Below are 21064 nucleotides of genomic sequence, written 5' to 3' on the forward strand. Positions count from 1 at the left end.
TTCGGTTTTAGACGTTTTTCGGTTTTAGACGTTTTTCGGTTTTAGACCGTTTTTCGGTTTTAGACGTTTTTCGGTTTTAGACGTTTTTCGGTTTTAGACGTTTTTCGGTTTTAGACGTTTTTCGGTTTTAGACGTTTTTCGGTTTTAGACGTTTTTCGGTTTTAGACAGTTTTTCGGTTTTAGACGTTTTTCGGTTTTAGACGTTTTTCGGTTTTAGACGTTTTTTGGTTTTAGACGTTTTTCGGTTTTAGACGTTTTTCGGTTTTAGACGTTTTTCGGTTTTAGACAGTTTTTCGGTTTTAGACGTTTTTCGGTTTTAGACGTTTTTCGGTTTTAGACGTTTTTCGGTTTTAGACGTTTTTCGGTTTTAGACAGTTTTTCGGTTTTAGACAGTTTTTCGGTTTTAGACGTTTTTCGGTTTTAGACGTTTTTCGGTTTTAGACGTTTATCGGTTTTAGAAGTTTTTCGGTTTTAGACGTTTTTCGGTTTTAGACAGTTTTTCGGTTTTAGACGTTTTTCGGTTTTAGACGTTTTTCGGTTTTAGACGTTTTTCGGTTTTAGACAGTTTATTGGTTTTAGACAGTTTTTCGGTTTTAGACGTTTTTCGGTTTTAGACAGTTTATTGGTTTTAGACAGTTTTTCGGTTTTAGACGTTTTTCGGTTTTAGACAGTTTTTCGGTTTTAGACGTTTTTCGGTTTTAGACGTTTTTCGGTTTTAGACGTTTTTCGGTTTTAGACGTTTTTCGGTTTTAGACGTTTTTCGGTTTTAGACCGTTTTTCGGTTTTAGACGTTTTTCGGTTTTAGACGTTTTTCGGTTTTAGACGTTTTTCGGTTTTAGACGTTTTTCGGTTTTAGACGTTTTTCGGTTTTAGACGTTTTTCGGTTTTAGACGTTTTTCGGTTTTAGACAGTTTTTCGGTTTTAGACGTTTTTCGGTTTTAGACGTTTTTCGGTTTTAGACGTTTTTCGGTTTTAGACAGTTTTTCGGTTTTAGACGTTTTTCGGTTTTAGACAGTTTATTGGTTTTAGACAGTTTTTCGGTTTTAGACGTTTTTCGGTTTTAGACAGTTTTTCGGTTTTAGACGTTTTTCGGTTTTAGACGTTTTTCGGTTTTAGACAGTTTTTCGGTTTTAGACGTTTTTCGGTTTTAGACAGTTTATCCACCCGACTATCACGATATGATGTATTACAGAATACACTCCCATCTGTGTGTCTGCAACTCTCTTACACTCCTTTTAGCTAAAGCACAGCACATCGGTGCATAATGCAGCTAATGGCTAACTGCACACACACACACACACACACACACACACACACACACACAGCCATGCCTAACAGCATAGCACTAATGTGTTATACATATGTAGAAGCTGTGTACCGGCGCTGTTTATGAAACATTGATGGGGCCTTAGCTGATAGCTATAGCGTCAGAGGCAGAGGCTGCGGGTGCATTATTTATGTGTGTGTGTCCGCGGGGAGCGGCGCTGTGTCAGTGACACGCCATGCATTTATGCAGCAGGAGGAGCAGGCGGGGGTTAAATGGAGAAGCCACACGGAACTGACGACGGTCCAAACCGCTCATGTCTGCCTCACTACCTTCCTTTAGCAGTACGGCAGTTCTCTACCTATTCAGGCCGCGACCCACCCAAAAATAATCCTATTTGAACTGGGGAGCCCCCAAAATAATCCCATTTGAACTGGGGACCCCCAAACTAATCACATTTGAACTGGTAATAATAATGATAATAATAAACTTTATTTATATAGCACCTTTCATGACATAAATGCAGCGCAAAGTGCTTTACAGAACAAAACAAAGAAAAAAAAAGTATAAAATACACAATAAAAAACAGTGTCAAAAAACACTGGCATAAAGATAATGGCTAAAACAAAACATAACAGGCAGTGAGCAAAACAGTAAAGACATGAATAACAACAACAGAGATTTAGAAGAGAAAAAATCAACTAAAAGCAAGAGTGAAGAAATATGTCTTGAGCTGTGCTTTAAAGCTGTCCACAGAGGGTGCCTGTCTTATGTGTAATGGGAGTTTATTCCAAGCCGTCGGACCATAAAAGCAGAATGCTGTTTCACCGTGTTTTTTATATGACATATATATATATGGTAACCCCCTAAAATAATCACATTTGAACTGGGGACCCCCCCAGTGCCTCACCCTGACAAGCACTTGGAATTGTAGGCATCGCTGTGGTACATCATTGAGGCATTTACATTTTGTTTGACTCGGTTCTACAGATAAATGGGGGCGGCAGTGGCTGCGGACCGGCCTGCGAACCGAGAGGTTCCCAGGCCGATCCCGGGCTCCCCCAGAGTTAGTGTCGAAGTGTCCTTGAGCAAGACGTTGAACCCCTTATTGCTCCCCGATGTGCAGGTTGGTGCCTTGCATGGTTTCCTCCGCCATCGGTGTATGAATGTGTGTGTGAATGTAATGCACGATCTATGTAAAGCGCTTTGGATAAAAGCGCTTTATAAATGCACCATTTACCATAAATATTGTGAAAATAGCAGATCTACAAGCTCACAACGCCTCGCAACGCGAGGCGTTGTGAGCTGGTAGATCTGCTATTTTCACAATGTTTGCCTCTTTCTTATATTATTTGACAATTGGCCAATGCTTGTTGATTACTTTTGACGCAGTAATGTAAACTTTACACTTAAACTGTCACTTCACTGTCATCTGGGTAGTCTTGGGGACCCCCAAAAAGCATGTCCCCACATGGGGATGCCACAAAGGGATTCCCAGGCTAGTGGTTAAGATGTGTGCCTTTTTATCGTTTTTTTTTTCCCACGCGGGAAAGACTGGCGGGTTCAAATCCTGGGCTCTGAGTGGCTCACACTCAGAGCCTATGCCTGAAGACCAAAAGCCTAATCCTACCATTAGCCTAGTAGTGGTTCAGATGTCTGGCGTTATCGTTTCTTCACACCCGGGAAACCGGTGTGAACCTTGGGTGTTACACTCATACTCAAAACAGACACAACAAACACATTTACACGTACACACGCACAAACACACACCTTCTGTTACGGTGGTGTTTTAACCCATTGATACCTGGAATGCATCTGTGTCACTTTAGATGTCTTTGGCTATTCAAAAATAGCAGATCTACAAGCTCATCTTGAAAAAATATTTTTCAGATTTTTTTTCAAAAAAACTGTTAGGATTTAGAAAACATTTTTAAGAATCGCCTCAGGTCTTAATGGGTTAACGTAACCTCTAAAGTGTTTCTGTGTGATACACGATGGTGGAAGCTGGCAGTAGAAAGACGCGTCCACATCGGTGCCATGATTCTCATCAGGCTCCTATCCTCCTCTCTCTGTGTCCCTCTTTCCTCCAACTCTCTCTTTCTTTCTTTCTTTCTTTCTGTCTTTCTTTCTTTCTCGTTTTCTTTCTTTCCCCTCCAGAGTGTTGACCTTTTGGTCCTTCAGGTCATCTCCTTGTTCTCTCAACTCCAACCTCTATCCACCCAATAAGTTGTTTTAACCCATTAAGACCAGAGGCGATTCTTAAAAAAAATCGAAATCCTAACAGTTTTTTGAAAAAAATATATAAAAAATATTTTTTCACGATTTTTCAAAAATAGCAGATCTACAAGCTCATAGCGCGGCACTCGGTGCCGCGCTATGAGCTTGTAGATCTGCTATTTTTGAATAGCCAAAGAAATCTAAAGTGACACATATGCGTTCCACTTAATGTTAATATGAAACACAGTAATATCACTGGGAAATGGTTCCTAAACAATCTCCCTCTCTCTCTCCCCTCCCTCTCTCTCTCTCCCTCTCTCTCCTGCAGGTCTTGGCTCCATCTGAACAGACTGCTGTGCATCTTCAGGTAATAAGCTGCTTTTCAGAGATGTGTGTGTGTGTGTGTGTGTGGTGTGGTGTTGTGTGTGTGTATGTGTGTTTGCTGCCAGACAGCGATAGCTGAACATGCAAGGCAGCTTCAATGGATCCCAGAACCTCTGAAGTGTGCTCGGTTTGGCTCACTTTTAACACCGTTGCACGCGCACACACACACACACACACACACACACACACACACACACACACACACACACACACACACACACACACACACACACACACACACACACACACACACACACACACACAAAGAGGGGGATACACGGCTGTCTTCTCTCTCATTTACATGTGATGTTCACACTAACGCTGTCTCATTCACCTGTCTACTGGCTGTGTGTGTGTGTGTGTGTGTGTGTGTGTGTGTGTGTGTGTGTGTGTGTGTGTGTGTGTGTGTGTGTGTGAGTGTGAGTGATGGGGGGGCCCTGTGTGTGTTTTTGCACTGATACTGTAATGGATACAGTTGGTCTGTTTGAGTCTGTATATACATAGTGTTTTCTAGTCCTTGGTCTTGGGGGTTGTCTGCAGATTCCTTATGCTACTGTTTCCCAAACAGCGGGTGGGGGACCCATATTTGGGTCGCGGACCAATTTTCATCGGTCGCGAGTAAATGTCTGTGTTTCCGTTCCGCTACATTAAAAAATGATTTATTTCAGAAGATTTTTACAAGTTTAAACAAACTCTTAGAACGGGTGGTTCTCAAAAATAGCAGATATACAAGCTCACAGCGCGTCACGAAGTTCGTGACGTGCTGTGAGCTTGTATATCTGCTATTTTTGAACATTTTAGAAAAATCTTGAAAGTGTTTGAACATTTTTGAATATCTTTTTTTTACACAAATCTTCGCTTTTGGGGGTCCTTAGCCCAAAATATTTTCAGATGGGGGTCCGCGGCCAAATACATATCATCATGAGGGTCCATGGCACGAAAAAGTTTTAGAACTACTGATTTAAAGACAATTGCAGAATGGGCCTCAGGTCTTAATCCATTTAGACCGGCAAAGAATCTGTGTCATTTGTAGATTTCTTTGGCTATTCAAAAATAGCAGATCTACAAGCTCGTAGCGCGGCACCGAGTGCCGCACTATGAGCTTGTAGATCTGCTATTTTCTGAAAAAAGTTGAACATAATGTATTTCTAAAGCAAACATTTGTAACTCAAATCTTTGCTTTTGGGGGATTCTACAAATGTCTTCTAAATCCTAATCGCTTTTTTGAAAATAAAACGTATGCTGCTATAATCAGTCGTTCTCAAACTGTCTCATGTCAAGGACCCCAAAATGTATATGTATTTGGCCGCGGACCCCCATCTCCAAAATATGTTGCTCCATCGACCCCCCCACAGGAGCAAAGATTTGAGTTAAAATGTTCCCTTTAAAAAAATATTTGCCAAAAGCTTTAGTCAAAATGCTAATTTGAAGAAACACTTGAAGATTAAACATTACGAGGATTATACCAGGGTCAGTCCACCCTTAGGCTTCTGCACCTTATGTATAACGCACAAACTTTTTTTGTTGGTCTTTTTTATTGCGCTTTTTTTTTCTCTAAGCACCTTAACGTCTATAAGTATATCATGCACAGTATACATACATTGCTGCTATGCTCAGGCACCTTAGTCTTTCTCTTATCTCAGGTACTTTGTAAATATGTAGATAACTTTTTTTTTTGTTTTTTTTTTGGCTTCTATTGTTCTCTTGTTGATCTCCTTCCCACTTGCCCCCCTACCCCTCTTCTTCTCTCTCTCCCCACTCTTCTTTCTACGGAATCTAACGTTGCGATGGGAAGGATGTACAAAAACAAATATCACCCACTTTTTTACCTTGTAAACCTGTGATGTGACAATAAACCTCTGAAAATTCTGATTCTGATTCTATTTACATATTCAAAGATTTGCACACATTTTCACAATTTTTCAAAAATAGCAGATCTGCTATTTTTGAATAGCCACAGTATAAAATAATGGTTAAAGTGGTTAAACAGATGCGTTCCTGGTCTTTATGAGTTAAACAGCAGAGATTGGATGGATGCTGTCATCTGGTCCGACTGAGGCTTTTCCTAGCCCTGGCTCCATGAAGCTATGATAAGACAGAAATAAGAAGTTACCGGGGAGGTAAAGTCAGGGCCAAAGACATCACAGGTTGTGCCAGGTTGCTGTCTGTGTGTGTGTGTGTGTGTGTGTGTGTGTGTGTGTGTGTGTGTGTGTGTGTGTGTGTGTGTGTGTGTGTGTGTGTGTGTGTGTGTGTGTGTGTGTGTGTGTGTGTGTGTGTGTGTGTGTTGGACCTCTCACTGGGAAATGCTGCTTCGCAGAGGGAGTTCTTTAATGTCTGCATTCCGTCTGCAAACACTCAACGCTCTGAAGTTGTTGTCAGGTCCAGGGTAACACTTTTTTGGCCCAAATCATTGCTGTCGGGGCCAGAAACCTTATACGTCTTCCTATTTCAAAGTTCTATGTCTTTTCGTGAATTAACCCATTAAGACCTGAGGTCTGTTCTACTATTGCCTTCTAAATCAGTAGTTCTCACACTTTAAAGATTGAAAAAAAAATACATTAAAAAATAGCAGATGTACAAGCTCGCTGTGAGCTTGTATATCTGCTATTTTTTTGAATAGCCAACGCAAAAATCGAAAAATGACACGGGTTGCTTTATATTTTAACACATTCCCTGCCAAGTATTAATGAATTTTTTATTTAGCTTCTGCTAGGGTTTTTTACCTTTTTTATATTGACGATCTTTGCAGAGCCACGGGAGCCGGGATGTGCGTGTGCACGTGAACAAAGCATCTCTGGTGCATCTCTGGTGGAAAAAAGAGAACGTGTTTTTCTAAAACTCATAAAGAAGGAGTGGACGAGAGCGTAATTTTTGGGGATGACGTCACATCGGTCCATTCCTTCTTTCAGGGTCCTAGGAATTTTTTTTTTTTTCTTTTTTGAAAAGACTGAGACCTCCGTCAATGGCAGGGAATATGTTAAAACCGGTTAATGCCTTACTTTATGTGTACAAAAGTAATGCAAATAGCAAAACTACAAGCTCACAGTGCGTCGCGATGTGACACATTGTCAGCTTGAAGATCCGCTATTTTGGAACTATTTTGAAAGTGCTCAATAGACAGGGTCAATTTTCAGAGAAGCATAACCCCGAAGGCATTTCGTGTTTATTTTTGGTATACAACATTTCTAGGGGTATTAAGGGGTGCTGAATCCAAATCTGCTGTATACCCAGCGCAAAAATGTCAATTAAGGCCTCAAAATTGAGAAATTCAACATGGCCGCCAGCGCCAGGACCTCTTTCCAAAAAAACAGGTGCTAAACCCACATTCTTTATTCTACTGACATGAAACTTTGCACAGAACATCTGCACTTATGGGGGAAGAAAGTAGGAATATAGCTGGGGTGCAACCATGAGAGTAACAGGGTGTTTTTGACTGTCTAACTGTAATCTTTGTATAGGCGAGGATACAAAAATGACATTTATTCAGTGTTTGCAGGAATACTACAGCAATTTGGTAATAACTGTACAGTGTTGGACACCAACATTGGAATCCCCCAAGTCTTAGCTTTCTTCAGGTACCAAGTTTATGCCAGTAGCCCTTATAAGTCTGGATATATACGCATTTTAGTGTAAGCATGCTGTTTTAGGAGAATTTTCAAAAGATAAATGGTGGGGCTTATAGTAGGGTCCGAAAGTGAGGTTCTGTGACCATCCTTTGGCAAGTACGTTTTGACGATTGATTTGACCTCTATGGACCCTTTAGAAAAGATTTAGCCCCCAGGTCCCTCCCAAAAATCCCGGCATTTTTTGCTAGACAGCCAAATTCAAAATGGCGCCCGGCGCCATCTCTAAAAATTAACTTTTGATCTGAATGACCTAGAATCATGTATGAAGGCACTTTTCCATACAAGTCAACCATGAGGATTCCAATTCTGACACAATTTTAATTGTAAGACCTCGTTTTGACTCCGAAATTCAAGATGGCCGACATCCAGTAGAGTAAAAACTTATACCCAGGGGGCAAAGGGGGGTATGCTGCATTTGCCCTGCCATAAAAGGTTGGCCACAAGAAATAATATCTATGACCCAGTAGGATCACAACCTATATGGACAACCCGGTCACCTTGCTGCTGGAAATCCAATATGGCCGCCTCAATATTATCAGAAAATAGCTTTGGCAATAACTTTTGAACCAGATGGGCTAGAAATAAAAACTTGGTGTCTATTTCATGGTTTCAGAGCATGAGAAACTCAATGGAATACTTATCTTTATGATTGGGTGTGTCTGGACCTTTCATTTGCATATTTCCAAGATGGACGCCACGCGAAAATGAGTTTTACTATGACTTTTACAGTGACAGCTGACTGTTATGGCAAAAAGTCTGCTTTTTAAGTAATATGAACACATTTGGTCAGTTTGAGCTTTAATTTATATGTCAGAGTCGTGTAATCCGGGATGCAGAGATGGTAGTCAAGGCAGCAGTGGAGACTAGCCCATTTACAGTGAGCACATCATCCATGATCAACATATCTACAGGACAGTGTGCTGATTCCACAGTCAAGGACGACTTGATGAGTGTGAAAGAACTGGGTCTGAAGGCACTGTGTGAGTCACTGTCCAGTGAACAGAAGAAGACAAGCATAATGAAGCTTAACACTTTCTACACTCAAAACACAAAATCTAAGGGGAAAACCTCAGCACCTGCAAGAGCAATGAAATTACTGCCCTCCTGCGCATGACCCAAATCATAGCCAGTGGTGGAGAACTCAACCTTGTTGACTTTATAGGCAACCACGAGTGCAGTGACTTCCCCCCTTCCCTCTTCCAGGAAGATGGCAGGATGAGAACAGGTACCAAGGCAAGCCTTGTTAAGGTCCTGAAAGAGGAGACCAAAGTTGCATGCATCCCTGACCTGCCTACAGAAGACATAAAAACAGCAGTAGTTATTGATGCCATGTATGCCATGCGCCATTGGTCGTTCCTGAAAGGTGAAGCATTTGGAACAATCGCTGAACGATACCAACGTCTGCTGTTGAATGATGTGCCAGCTGGCACAGAGATCATTCACTTCTGTTTTGACCGGTACAGTGGACCTAGTCTTAAGACAGCTGAGCAAGAACACAGATACTGTATGCTTGACCAAAACCTACCAAAGAATATGAAGTCAGTATGCATTACACAGCTCCAGATCCTCAGGATTTTTTTGCTGTGTCAGCTAACAAGGCAAACCTATTGAGTTTCCTCTGTGACGAATGGTGTGAAAATGTGAAACTTAAGTCGGCCCTTGGTCCAACACATCTTTACCTGGGTGGGGGGTTTAAAGAAGAGACAAGGAGTGTGGTGATCAAGGAGGGGTCTATTGAAGATGTCCCTGCACTAGAATCCACACAACAGGAGGCTGATACAAGAATAATACTCCACACCCTGTACAGTGTCCAGAATGACAAAGTTGACAGAGTTGTCATCCATGCCAATGACACAGACATCATCATCATGTGCCTTTACTATGCAGCAACCCATCTCAGATGCCTTCCAGAGCTGTGGGTGAGAACAGAGCAAAATTCATACCTTCCTATCCATCAAATGGTATCAGCACTGGGGCTCGCACAGTGTCGTGCCCTGCCCTTTATCCATAGTTTAAGTGGCAGAGATACTGTAGCACCAGCTATCCCTTCTTCACTGGGAAGAAGGCATGGTTCAAGGCCATCATGCGTCTGGATATCTGCACTTGAGGAGTTTGGTGAAAACTCTTATGATTCCCTCTCAGATGAAGTCCATCAATCAGGCACGAGACCTCACAATTGCTGTATATACATCCAAAGCGGACCACCAGGAGGATTTTGACCTGAGTAAGCTTAGAGTGTACAAGTTCCTCAATAATAGATCAACCCTCTTAAAGCTGCTGCCCCCGACAGAGAATGCCTTTGACCTGCACCTGAGAAGAGCTGTTCTAGCAACCATAATAGATAAATGTGCACATATCGCCAAGCCGGATATTCCTTCTTTCACAGAGTATGGATGGTCTCTCAGTGCTAGCAATGCAGTCCCCCTTGCATCTACCGAGCCAGCCTGGCCTGTGTCAATGAACAAGGCAATATCATGCAGCTGTATCAAAGGCTGCCAGAAAAACTGTTCCCGTGCAAAGAAGGCAATTCCATGCTACTTAGGATGCCGTTGCCAGGGACTGGAGACACGATGCAGCAGGATCAGTGCAACACATGACAACAGTGACAGTGAATAGCATTGTACCATAGTATCATTGGCTTTAGAAGCAGGCAAGACAGCACCATAGAGGTCAAAATGAACCTTTTGTAGGCAACCTCAACTCCGCCTTTACTCTATTTGTCACTAAGTAGTCTATCTTTTGTTATGTTACTTGAATGCATACCACTATGTTAATTTGTATAGCCCTAAAGTTGAAGTTTTTGGCAAGTCTTGGAGTGTGCATGTGTCTGTTTATATTGTATTTAGTTTATTAAAATGATACATAAGATACATTGTGGGCTTTTTCTCCGATTTTTCTCTGCAATCATCCCCACAACTATAGATCTATAAATCAATAAATCTGAGGGAAAATGTAATACAATACATTATTTATGACTGCAGCCATATTGAATGATAGGTCCAGACACACCCAATCATAAAGATAAGTATTCCATTGAGTTTCTCATGCTCTGAAACCATGAAATAGACACCAAGTTTTTATTTCTAGCCCATCTGGTTCAAAAGTTATTGCCAAAGCTATTTTCTGATAATATTGAGGCGGCCATATTGGATTTCCAGCAGCAAGGTGACCGTGTTGTTCATATAGGTTGTGATCCTACTGGGTCATAGATATTATTTCTGGTGGCCAACCTTTTATGGCAGGGCAAATGCAGCATACCCCCCTTTGCCCCCTGGGTATAAGTTTTTACTCTACTGGATGTCGGCCATCTTGAATTTCGGAGTCAAAACGAGGTCTTACAATTAAAATTGTGTCAGAATTGGAATCCTCATGGTTGATTTGTATGGAAAAGTGCCTTCATACATGATTCTAGGTCATTCAGATAAAAAGTTAATTTTTAGAGATGGCGCCGGGCGCCATTTTGAATTTGGCTGTCTAGCAAAAAATGCCGGGATTTTTGGGAGGGACCTGGGGGCTAAATCTTTTCTAAAGGGTCCATAGAGGTCAAATCAATCGTCAAAACGTACTTGCCAAAGGATGGTCACAGAACCTCACTTTCGGACCCTACTATAAGCCCCACCATTTATCTTTTGAAAATTCTCCTAAAACAGCATGCTTACACTAAAATGCGTATATATATTATAAGCAGGGGTGCACATAACTTTTTAGGTCTGGTACGCAGAAGAGCACCTGGACATGTGACTTGGTGCGCATGGCGCCCGTCCCGTTTTGTCAACGGGGGGGGTGGGTCAGCCCGGACAGTTTTGTCAACGGGGGGGGGGGGGGGGGTTCAGCACGGTGCCCACCGGACAGTTTTGTCAACGGGGGGGGGGGGGGGGGGGCGAGAAAAAAAGGACGCTCTGCTTCTAAATTCCGCCGATTTTCGCCGTTTCTTTTCTTTTTCTCGCGCTGTTAGATAAAGCCCCCAACCTTGGGGCTTTATCTAACAGCGCGAGAAAAAAAAAGAAACGGCGAAAATCGGCTATAAGCTCTGCTGCTGCGCTGATTTTATCCGCCAGATTGGGACGTTAATTCACGGCATATTTTGCACCATTACGGTGCGTTCATCATTGGTGACGAGTGCCTCGAACAGCCGCTGCTGGCTGCGTGCACGCAGCGAGGCAATGCGAGGGAGAAGTTACTACTTGATGCGAGGCGATGCGAGGCGACGCGAGTCATATCTCTACCCCTGTGCCTAATGGTAATGGCTGTACATGGGGCCGACGGGTGCTTTAGAGTGATTGTGTGAGTGTGGCTTCAGGAACTAAATTCCTAGCCTCGATCTCTAGGCTTTTATTTTTTAGTTTTGCTAAAAAATAAAAACTTGGAATTCCTGTCCCAGCTGTTGGTGCGCAAAAGCGCCTCGCGTCGCCTGATGTGGTGCGCATTTTTTATTTTGGGTGCGCATGCGCACCTGCGCACCAGTTATGTGCACCCCTGATTATAAGGGCTACTGGCATAAACTTGGTACCTGAAGAAAGCTAAGACTTGGGGGATTCCAATGTTGGTGTCCAACACTGTACAGTTATTACCAAATTGCTGTAGTATTCCTGCAAACACTGAATAAATGTCATTTTTGTATCCTCGCCTATACAAAGATTACAGTTAGACAGTCAAAAACACCCTGTTACTCTCATGGTTGCACCCCAGCTATATTCCTACTTTCTTCCCCCATAAGTGCAGATGTTATGTGCAAAGTTTCATGTCAGTAGAATAAAGAATGTGGGTTTAGCACCTGTTTTTTTGGAAAGAGGTCCTGGCGCTGGCGGCCATGTTGAATTTCTCAATTTTGAGGCCTTAATTGACATTTTTGCGCTGGGTATACAGCAGATTTGGATTCAGCACCCCTTAATACCCCTAGAAATGTTGTATACCAAAAATAAACACGAAATGCCTTCAGCATTTTATACAAACACATTTTCTGAAATTCTGCCTAGTCTACAAGTCTGGGTTTAAAAAAACATTCAAGGTTGTACTTTGTTGTTACATCTTGTGTACAGGTACAAAAGAGTCAAACTTATTTTGTTTTGACAATGCAGCAGCACACATGTAGGTAATTACAATAGAATAATGATAGAAAACCTAAAAAAAATTAAAGAAAGAGTGCAAAAAAACCTAAAAAAAATTAAAGAAAGAGTGCAAAAAAAAACAAAAAAAAATTAAAGAAAGAGTGCAAAAAAAACTATTTTTTTTTTAAGAAAGAGTGCAAAAAGAGCAAAACGACAATAAAAAGAACATCATCAAATCAAATGTCCATGTGCATAAAAATAAAGAAAGCAATTGTATCCATTGTAACAGTTTTATAACCATTTGTGTGTATTTTAAATACATTTCACAACGTGGACGACTTCTAAATAACGGCTGTCCTTTTTTAGAATCCTTGCTTATCTAAATGGAAAGAAGAAAAAAAACACAACAACAATACAAATCCACTGTTATTCCGCCATCCCGCCGTACATGAAGGCAGCGAGATTATTTTCGGTGTCAACTTGCATGCCTCGCTGAAATAAATATACATTTTACTGTCAGCAGTAAACGTTGTTGTTGTCGAACCGCCCGCTGTTTACATGAATAAACAAAAACCCTGTCCTTTTGGTTCCTTGAACAATAGCAGCATAACTAAGCCTGTTTTAACCCATTAAAACCGGGAACGCATCTGTGTAGCCGCTTTAACCATGATTGCATACTTTGGCTATTCAAAAATAGCAGATCTACAAGCTCGTAGCGCGGCACCGAGTGCCGCGCTACGAGCTTGTAGATCTGCTATTTTTGAGAAATCGTGAACATGTGTGCAAATCTTTGAATATATATATATTTTGTAAAGCGGATATTTTTTAATCAAATCTTTGCTTCTGGGGGGTCCCTGGAACAACATATTTTGAGATGGGGGGTCCGTGGCCAAATGCGTATCTAAAAATGTTGTCTAAATCCTAACAGTATGTTGCTATATCAGTGGTGCTCCAACTTCTTCATGTCAAGGACCCCCAAAATGATATATATTTGGCCGCGGACCCCCCCCATCTCAAACTATGTTGTTCCAGGGACCCCCTCCCCCAGAAGCACAGATCGGAGTTGAAAACAGTCGCTTTAAAACACAAACGTTCACGATTCCCCCCCCCCAAAAAAATAGCAGATATACAAGCTCGTAGCGCGGCACTCGGTGCCGCGCTACGAGCTTGTATATCTGCTATTTTTAAATAGCCAAATAAATAAAAAAAATGACACACAGATGCGTTCCCGGTCTTAATAGGTTAAAAACACAGGCTTTTCCTATAAGCCCCTATACTGTAGACTGTTCTTTCCCCCCTCCCCTCACGTGTCTTCAATAAACAAATCCAACATAAAAAATGTTTGCTGCTGTGCTAACCCTGATGTACCACAGCAGAGCCCATGTCAGCCGTACCTCCTCGCTGACATCTCCTTTTTCCATGCACTTTGAAAAGCACTGACTGCAGCGTATGGATTTTAACCCCTTAACCCCCTCTAACACCTGAGGGACCATTTCTTAAAGATGTCTTCTAAAAATATATTTTTGTACGGTGACGCCGTAGTCGCGCTACGAGCTATGAATTAGGCTGGACTCTGGACTGTCAGAGTCTTCCTTGATCTCATGTCTGTCTGTCTGTCTGTCTGTCTGTCTGTCTGTCTGTCTGTCTGTCTGTCTGTCTGTCTGTCTGTCTGTCTGTCTGTCTGCCTGCCTGCCTGCCTGCCTGTCTCCATTCTCCTCATTGAATCAGTGCTTGTAATAATAACTGTATAATTCATGGCTAGTTTGATGCTAGAGTCTGACACACACACACACACACACACACACACACACACACACACACACACACACACACACACACACACACACACACACACACACACACACACACACACACACACACACACACACACACACACACACACACACACACACGCGCGCACACGCACCTCGACTGCATTTCTGTCTCAACCTGATGATCAAAAAGAAGCAGCGTTTAACAACGGCGTTTGTTCGCTGTCACTGGAATGGGTTCATCATTTGACTCATTAGCAGTGTTGCCAAGTCTGCTTATTATAAGCGACTTTGGCCTTGTTTTTCCGTAAAGCCACTTGTAAATATTTGTAGTCGTGGGTTGTGTTTTTTCCGGCTTGTTTCTAAAGTGTAGTTGCTTATTTGGGCTTCATGCTTCCAAATGTGTTTTAAACCAGTGGTTCTCAAACATTGTCATGTCAAGGACCCCCAAATTCATATGTATTTGTTCACGGACCCCCATCTAAAAATTTTTTTTGCCAGGGGCCCCCATACAAGATTTGTGTATTTACACAAATCTTGCGCTCACAACGCGTTGCTCACGCGTGAGCTTGTAGATCGCAGCTTGTAGACATATACAGTCTTAGTCACTTCTTTTGGGCTTGTTTTTGTAGACCTGGCCGCTTGTTTCTCTTGCTAAATCTGGCAACAGTGCTCATTAGCGAGCCTGCTTGGCTCTCTGGCTCTAACTGCAACAATGTAGCTGTTGTTACTGTAGGCTTGTCCCTAGTATTACATAATCAACTGATCCCTATTATGTGAAATAATGACAACACATCATGTTTCATAATCTTCATATTCATCTGTATCAATTAATATGCTGAAAAGGGTTCATATATTTAACCCATTAAGACCTGAGGCCGATTCTACAAATGCCTTCTAAACCAGTAGTTCTCACATTGTCAACATTTTTCATTTTAGCAGACAGCAGATGTATACGCTCTGTGAGCTTGTATATCTGCTATTTTTGAATGGCCAACGCCAACATCTAAAATGACACGGGTGCTTTCCCCGTTTTAATGGGTTAAAAAAAGCTCAAAACACTTTGCAATGTGACATGTTGTGAGCTTGTACATCAGCTATTTACACTTTTTGATTGATGTATTATATGGCCTTTTTTGCCTTTTTTTACCTACCTACCTACCTACCTACCTACCTATTCAGATATGGTTATTTATCATTATCTACCCTGTTTGTTTACAAAGCCCGACAGGCAAAGAATGTCCGATGCCAAAAAAACACATTTAAATTAATTGCAATAATTTGTATGAGAATGAATGGTCCTAACTATAATTTCATGCTTGGTGACAGGCCCGGTCGTTGCTGCCAAGTGTGACTCAGCGTTTATTCCAATCACGACCACCGCTTGCTTCTCGTTGTCACTTTGTCACGTTGCCATTAACTCAGGGTGTGTGTGTGCTGAGGCATATAGGAGCCTGTCTGTCACCCCCCCACAGCCTGTCTGTCTGTCTGTCTCCTTCAGTAAAAAACAACCTCCATGGGGGGCGCGGTGGCGCAGTCGGTAGCGCTGTCGCCTCACAGCTAGAAGGTCTTGGGTTCGATTCCCGCCGGGGACGCTGTGGGCGCTCGGGGCATGTCTTCTCCTCCGCGTCATCAGCGTCCATACCCTGGGTGGGGTTGGCGAAAGGGCTTCTCTGTGTGGAGTTTGCATTTCACCCCGTGTTAGTTAATACCCTCACAAAAACATGTAGTAATCCTGGTCGCTATACCGCCTCCCCCATGACAGCCGGGGAAGGGAAATGGTTGGAATAACGTGTTCCTTCCACGCGCTATGTCCTACCGGGGAAACTCCCCCCTGTCAGGTGACAAGAAGGTCAGTTGGCTCTCATGGATTGGATGAGGCATGAGCTCGGCCCTGGCCTCCCTAGGCTGGTGAGGGGAGTGTAGCGCCCAGGATCGCTTAGATAATTGGCACTGGGTGAAAAAAGGGTTACAAAATCGTGGGATAAAATAAAAAAATATTGAACCTTCCTGAATTTATATACATCACAAAGTGACCAGGGTCTCGTATACCGTTTGACGATGGTGGTTTGAACGTGCCATACTGAAACAGGCTATAAATATGAATTAGCGGAGGGTCTCACTATACCGCCAACCATCCTCTAATATGAATGAAGTGCGACAGGAGCAAAGTTAGGGTGCAGATGGAGAAGCTACTCTGTAGATTTGAGCTGTAACGATTGTTTTATACTTTGGGCTATTCAAAAATAGCAGATCTACAATTTTTGAAAAATCTTGAACGTTCGCGCACATTTTTGAAAACAGCATTTTTAACTCACATCTTTGTTGCCTCTGGGGGTCCCTGGAACACAACATTTCGATGGGGATTGGCGGCCAAAAACATATCATTTTGGGGGTCCTTGACATGAAAAAGTATGAGAACCACTGATATAACAACATATGTTTAAAAAAAACAACTGTTAGGTTTTAAAAGACATTTGTAAAGATGAGCAAAACATGATTTTTCAAAAATGGTTGAGCTTCCATCAATAATGATAGTTTGGCGGTGCAACTCGGCCGCAGCCAAATACATATCATTTTTTGGGGGTCCTTGGCACACAAAAGTGTGAGAACTACTGATTTAGAAGACATTTGTAGAATCGGCCTCAGGTCTTAATAAGTTAACACGCCACTCCCTCCTTTGTCTCTCCTCTCCTCTCCTCTCCTCTCCTCTTCTCTCCTCTCTCTGTTAAGCATATGGTTGTTGCAATAATGCTAATAATGTGTCTGTTTAGCATATGGTTGTAATACAGATGCTAATAACATGATTGTGACTGTAGCGTGGAGGAGGGCAGGGTTATGTCCATCTGTCCCTTGCTGCTAATTAGCTAACAGGATTAGGTAGGGTCCCTTGACCCACCCCAACACACACACACACACACACACACACACACACACACACACACGCATTCACACAGCTGTTCCAGACAGATGGGCTATACCTGATGATGTTAAGGGACTTGACCAGAGGACAAAGAGCTGAACAACCTGTGTGTGTGTGTGTGTGTGTGTGTGTGTGTGTGTGTGTGTGTGTGTGTGTGTGTGTGTGTGTGTGTGTGTGTGTGTGTGTGTGTGTGTGTGTGTGTGTGTGTGTGTGTGTGTGTGTGTGTGTGTGTGTGTGTGTGTGTGTGTGTGTGCGCAAAGCGATGCGTTCCTGAACTTTTTCAGCCCCGCTTTCCAACTGAGCCTCACTGTCAGTAGTAGAAGTGGGTGTCACTGAGGCAGATGTAGGGGTGAAGTGTCTTGCCAGGGGTTGACACTATAAGGTCTCAGAGGCACTTGCCCGTCAGGCTAAGTACAGGTCATGTTCTACTTGCCCAAAGGTCATCATGCCCACCTGCCCGAACAGTAAATCTTCCATTATAAAATGATATGTAAAAGTGTGCATGTTGAACTAAAGGTAGTTATGGTTAAAGGTAGAGCAAATGATTTACTTTGGTTGAAATAAGTGTTAAATAGCTCTATATTCTGATAGTATTAATTGCTATAGAGTGTTTGTTCATTAACAGTGTTAAATAGCTTTATATTCTGATAGTATTCATTGCTATAGTGTTTGTTCATTAACAGTGTTAAATAGCTTTATATTCTGATAGTACTCATTGCTATAGAGTGTTTGTTCAGTAAAATGAGTCTCTTTTATCTCCAGCTCTTTATTAAACAGAAAATGCATTTTCAGTGCTCTCTCCTGATTGGCTTAAATGTTGTCACCTACCTGAAAATGTACTATATTCTGTTCACTAAAGAGCTGGAGAGACACCTGTGACTGAACAAACGCTCTGTAGCAATGATTACTATCAGAATATAGTACTTTAACCTTTTTAACTAAAAAAGAATATCACTTACCCTACTTTTAAATCCAATTGATAACTGCAGTGTTGACGGTCACTTTGAAAAAATGAGTGCAACAGCTAGTTGTAAAAAGGTAGCCAATAATATTTAATGAAGACTGAATGCACCTGCCCGTCGGGCAACCTGAAAGAAGAAGTTAAGTCAAAATATCAATACCGCAATGTAGAAATACTCTGTTACAAACGTCCGGAATAAAAAATTTACTTGAGTGAAAGTACAGTACCAAATCAGTATTGGTATCAAAATATACTTAATGTACCAAAAGTAGAAAGTACTCATTATGCAGAATGTACCATTTCACAAGTTTTTGTTTAAAAAAATCTTTTGAAAATAGCAGAACTACAAGCTCACAATGCGTCGCATCGCGACGCATTGCTTGTAGATCGGCTATTTTCAAATGGGCGAAATGTATATAGGGTTGAAGTGTTTACTGTATGTTTTGTAATAATAATCAAAATCTACACAGTAAGTTTTCAAATAATTGTAGTGGAGTAAAAGTACAATATTTGCCTCTGAGATGTAGTGGAGTAGAAGTAAAAGTATTGGAAATTGGAAATACTAAAGTAAAGTACAAATACTAAATTCTACTTAAGTACAGTACTTAATGTACGTAAATGTACTTAGTTACTTTCCACCACTGTGAATGACGTGTCTGCTACTGAGTCTGAAGCAGCCGTCTGCCTGTCTATGTATATCACACAGGCATAGTCTAGGACTGATACACAGCCTGCACTGACAACTGCACTATTTCTGTACAAGAATCCACGCTCTTTTTTTTTGTGCCACGGTTTGGTTGGTAAGATTTTCACGTTTAAATGTGAGTGATTTATCAAGTCAGATTCGTAGCTATTTATGTTCTGTAGCTGTCAATGCTGCTGCCAGTTCCACCTGGAGAGGTGAAGATTGTTAGAATCAGCATTTCTTGCTCTAGAGGGGGGGAAAAAAGCATGAAGTTTGTTTTGCTTGCATGGAGTTCTGGGCTCATTTAAGCTTTATTAAAACATCACACGTTTACCGGTGTGAATAAAAAATACGATTTCCGTGCGCCTAACATTTGTAGTTTTCTGGAAAGGTAAGAGGAATATAGATAAAAAGAATGAACAAGAAATATAAAAACAGGTTAGATATATGTCAATCTGGGAACCCATCGCCAAATGAAAAGGAAAAACAGCGCCCTCTGCTGTTTTTTACTATCTGACTTGGCTCTGGGAGGAAGTCGACGTAGCACACGTGCGCAAGGAAACCGGGGTTTTGGTCTGCCTTCAGCCTTTCACTTCCGGTGGTGCGACCATGTTTTCATTCCCACTAACAATATTTCTACACGGAACACTAACACCACTTCTCCCAGAGAACATGGATGGTTTTGGTTATAAGCCCACTTGTTTCTATGATGAAAGAGCAAGTTAAAATGTGAATATCTTTCCGTGGTTTCGTCCGCTCCGAGGACGCTATTGTTAAATGAGTTTCGGTTTGTTTGGAGTGGGGAAGGATCGGCGGACACGTAAATCCCGCCCACTACATTTGATTGGGTAAAGCGCGGCCTGCTTCCTGATCTGAAGGCACGCCCACTCGTAGGCCAGTGCGTACGCGATATGATGATCCCCCCCGACAGATTCAAACGCAGAGCAGAATCTGTTCTTGAGAGATTAGATATATGTATATACAGGTTAAAGTTTAACTTGAAAACAGTGTCGATTTTTTCGAACTAACCTGCGATGACTAAAACTAAGACCTAATATATATTAAATACTAAATACTAAAATATATTGACAATTTTGTCAACAAATAAAAACTAGACTAAAATGTTAGTGAGGGACTAGTGGAGAAGAGATCCAGTAGGACTAAAAGACAAGCCATTTTATGTTTGGTTGCGCTCGGATGCTGCGCTCTGAAAATAGATCTGCAAGCTGCGCAACGCGTTGTGAGCTTGTAGATCGGCTATTTTCAGCATGCATCCAAGTGTAAAAGCATCCATTATGACGCCATCAAGGCACCGCCAAAATACATTCTAGTCGACTAAATCAACTGTAGATTTAGTCGACTAAAATCTTATGATGTTTAGTCGACTAAAACTAGACTAACAGTAAAACATCTCAGAAGACTAAAATATGACTAAAAGTAAATGGAATTTTATTCAAAAAAAATATGATTAAAACTAAATCAAAATTTGCTTTGCAGATGCTCATCATTGTGTGCAGGCCAGCGGTTCTCAAACGTTTTTTATGTCAAGGACATAAAATTCTCATCTGAAAACTACGTTGTGCCAAGGATCCCCTCAAGGACCCCCGACGGGGGGTCCCTGGACCCCACTTTAGAGAGAACCACCGGAGTAGAGTGTAAATGTATAACACACACATATAGATTGAGAGCGGCGTGACTGTCTGTCTTCTCCAATCTAGTGAGAACTTAACAAGCGTGTGTGTGTGTGTGTGTGTGTGTGTGTGCGTGTGCGTGTGTGCTGACTATGGTAATGCACTCTGGCCTGTCAGTCAATATTCTTTGATTTTCTCGTTGTTCGGGGAGAGATCCAGCGTAGGCTCGCTGCTGCCTCGTTATCCTGGCTGTCAGCTGGTAAGCTTGTATGTCCAAAACCCTGCCTTTTTCCAGGAAGTGAAAAACGAATACAAAACAATGTAGTTATTACTACTTATTATTAGCTCTTGTTAGTACTTTGAATTGGTTCAATATTTATATATTAAAAGAAAAAACACAGACACGCGTTTTTGAATCTTTACTTTTAACCCACCTTTTCTCTTTGGCTTTTAATTGCATTTGAGCCTATCTACAGATGTGCCATTTCAAAACTTCAAATGTCCTGCCATCGCCAAGACAGTACATTTTCAGGGGATTCCCAGGGCAATAAGA

General features: G+C 41.8%; 1 protein-coding gene across 2 annotated transcripts in view; it reads left to right on the forward strand.

Moving 5' to 3' along the window:
- Window positions 1-21064, forward strand: part of LOC311058281 (uncharacterized protein) — a 253276-nt gene that overhangs the window by 111953 nt on the left and 120259 nt on the right. For both annotated transcript variants that reach the window (XR_014602040.1, XM_084075681.1), the window contains one exon: window positions 3810-3848. Coding sequence is in view for 1 of the 2 variants with exons in the window: in XM_084075681.1 (XP_083931807.1) it covers window positions 3810-3848 (39 nt within the window). In the remaining variant the exon portion in view is untranslated. The remainder of the gene's footprint in view (window positions 1-3809; window positions 3849-21064) is intronic.

This window comes from Gymnoscopelus microlampas (assembly GCF_963454915.1).
Source record: "Gymnoscopelus microlampas genome assembly, chromosome: 13".
In the NCBI taxonomy this organism is placed as follows: domain Eukaryota; kingdom Metazoa; phylum Chordata; class Actinopteri; order Myctophiformes; family Myctophidae; genus Gymnoscopelus; species Gymnoscopelus microlampas.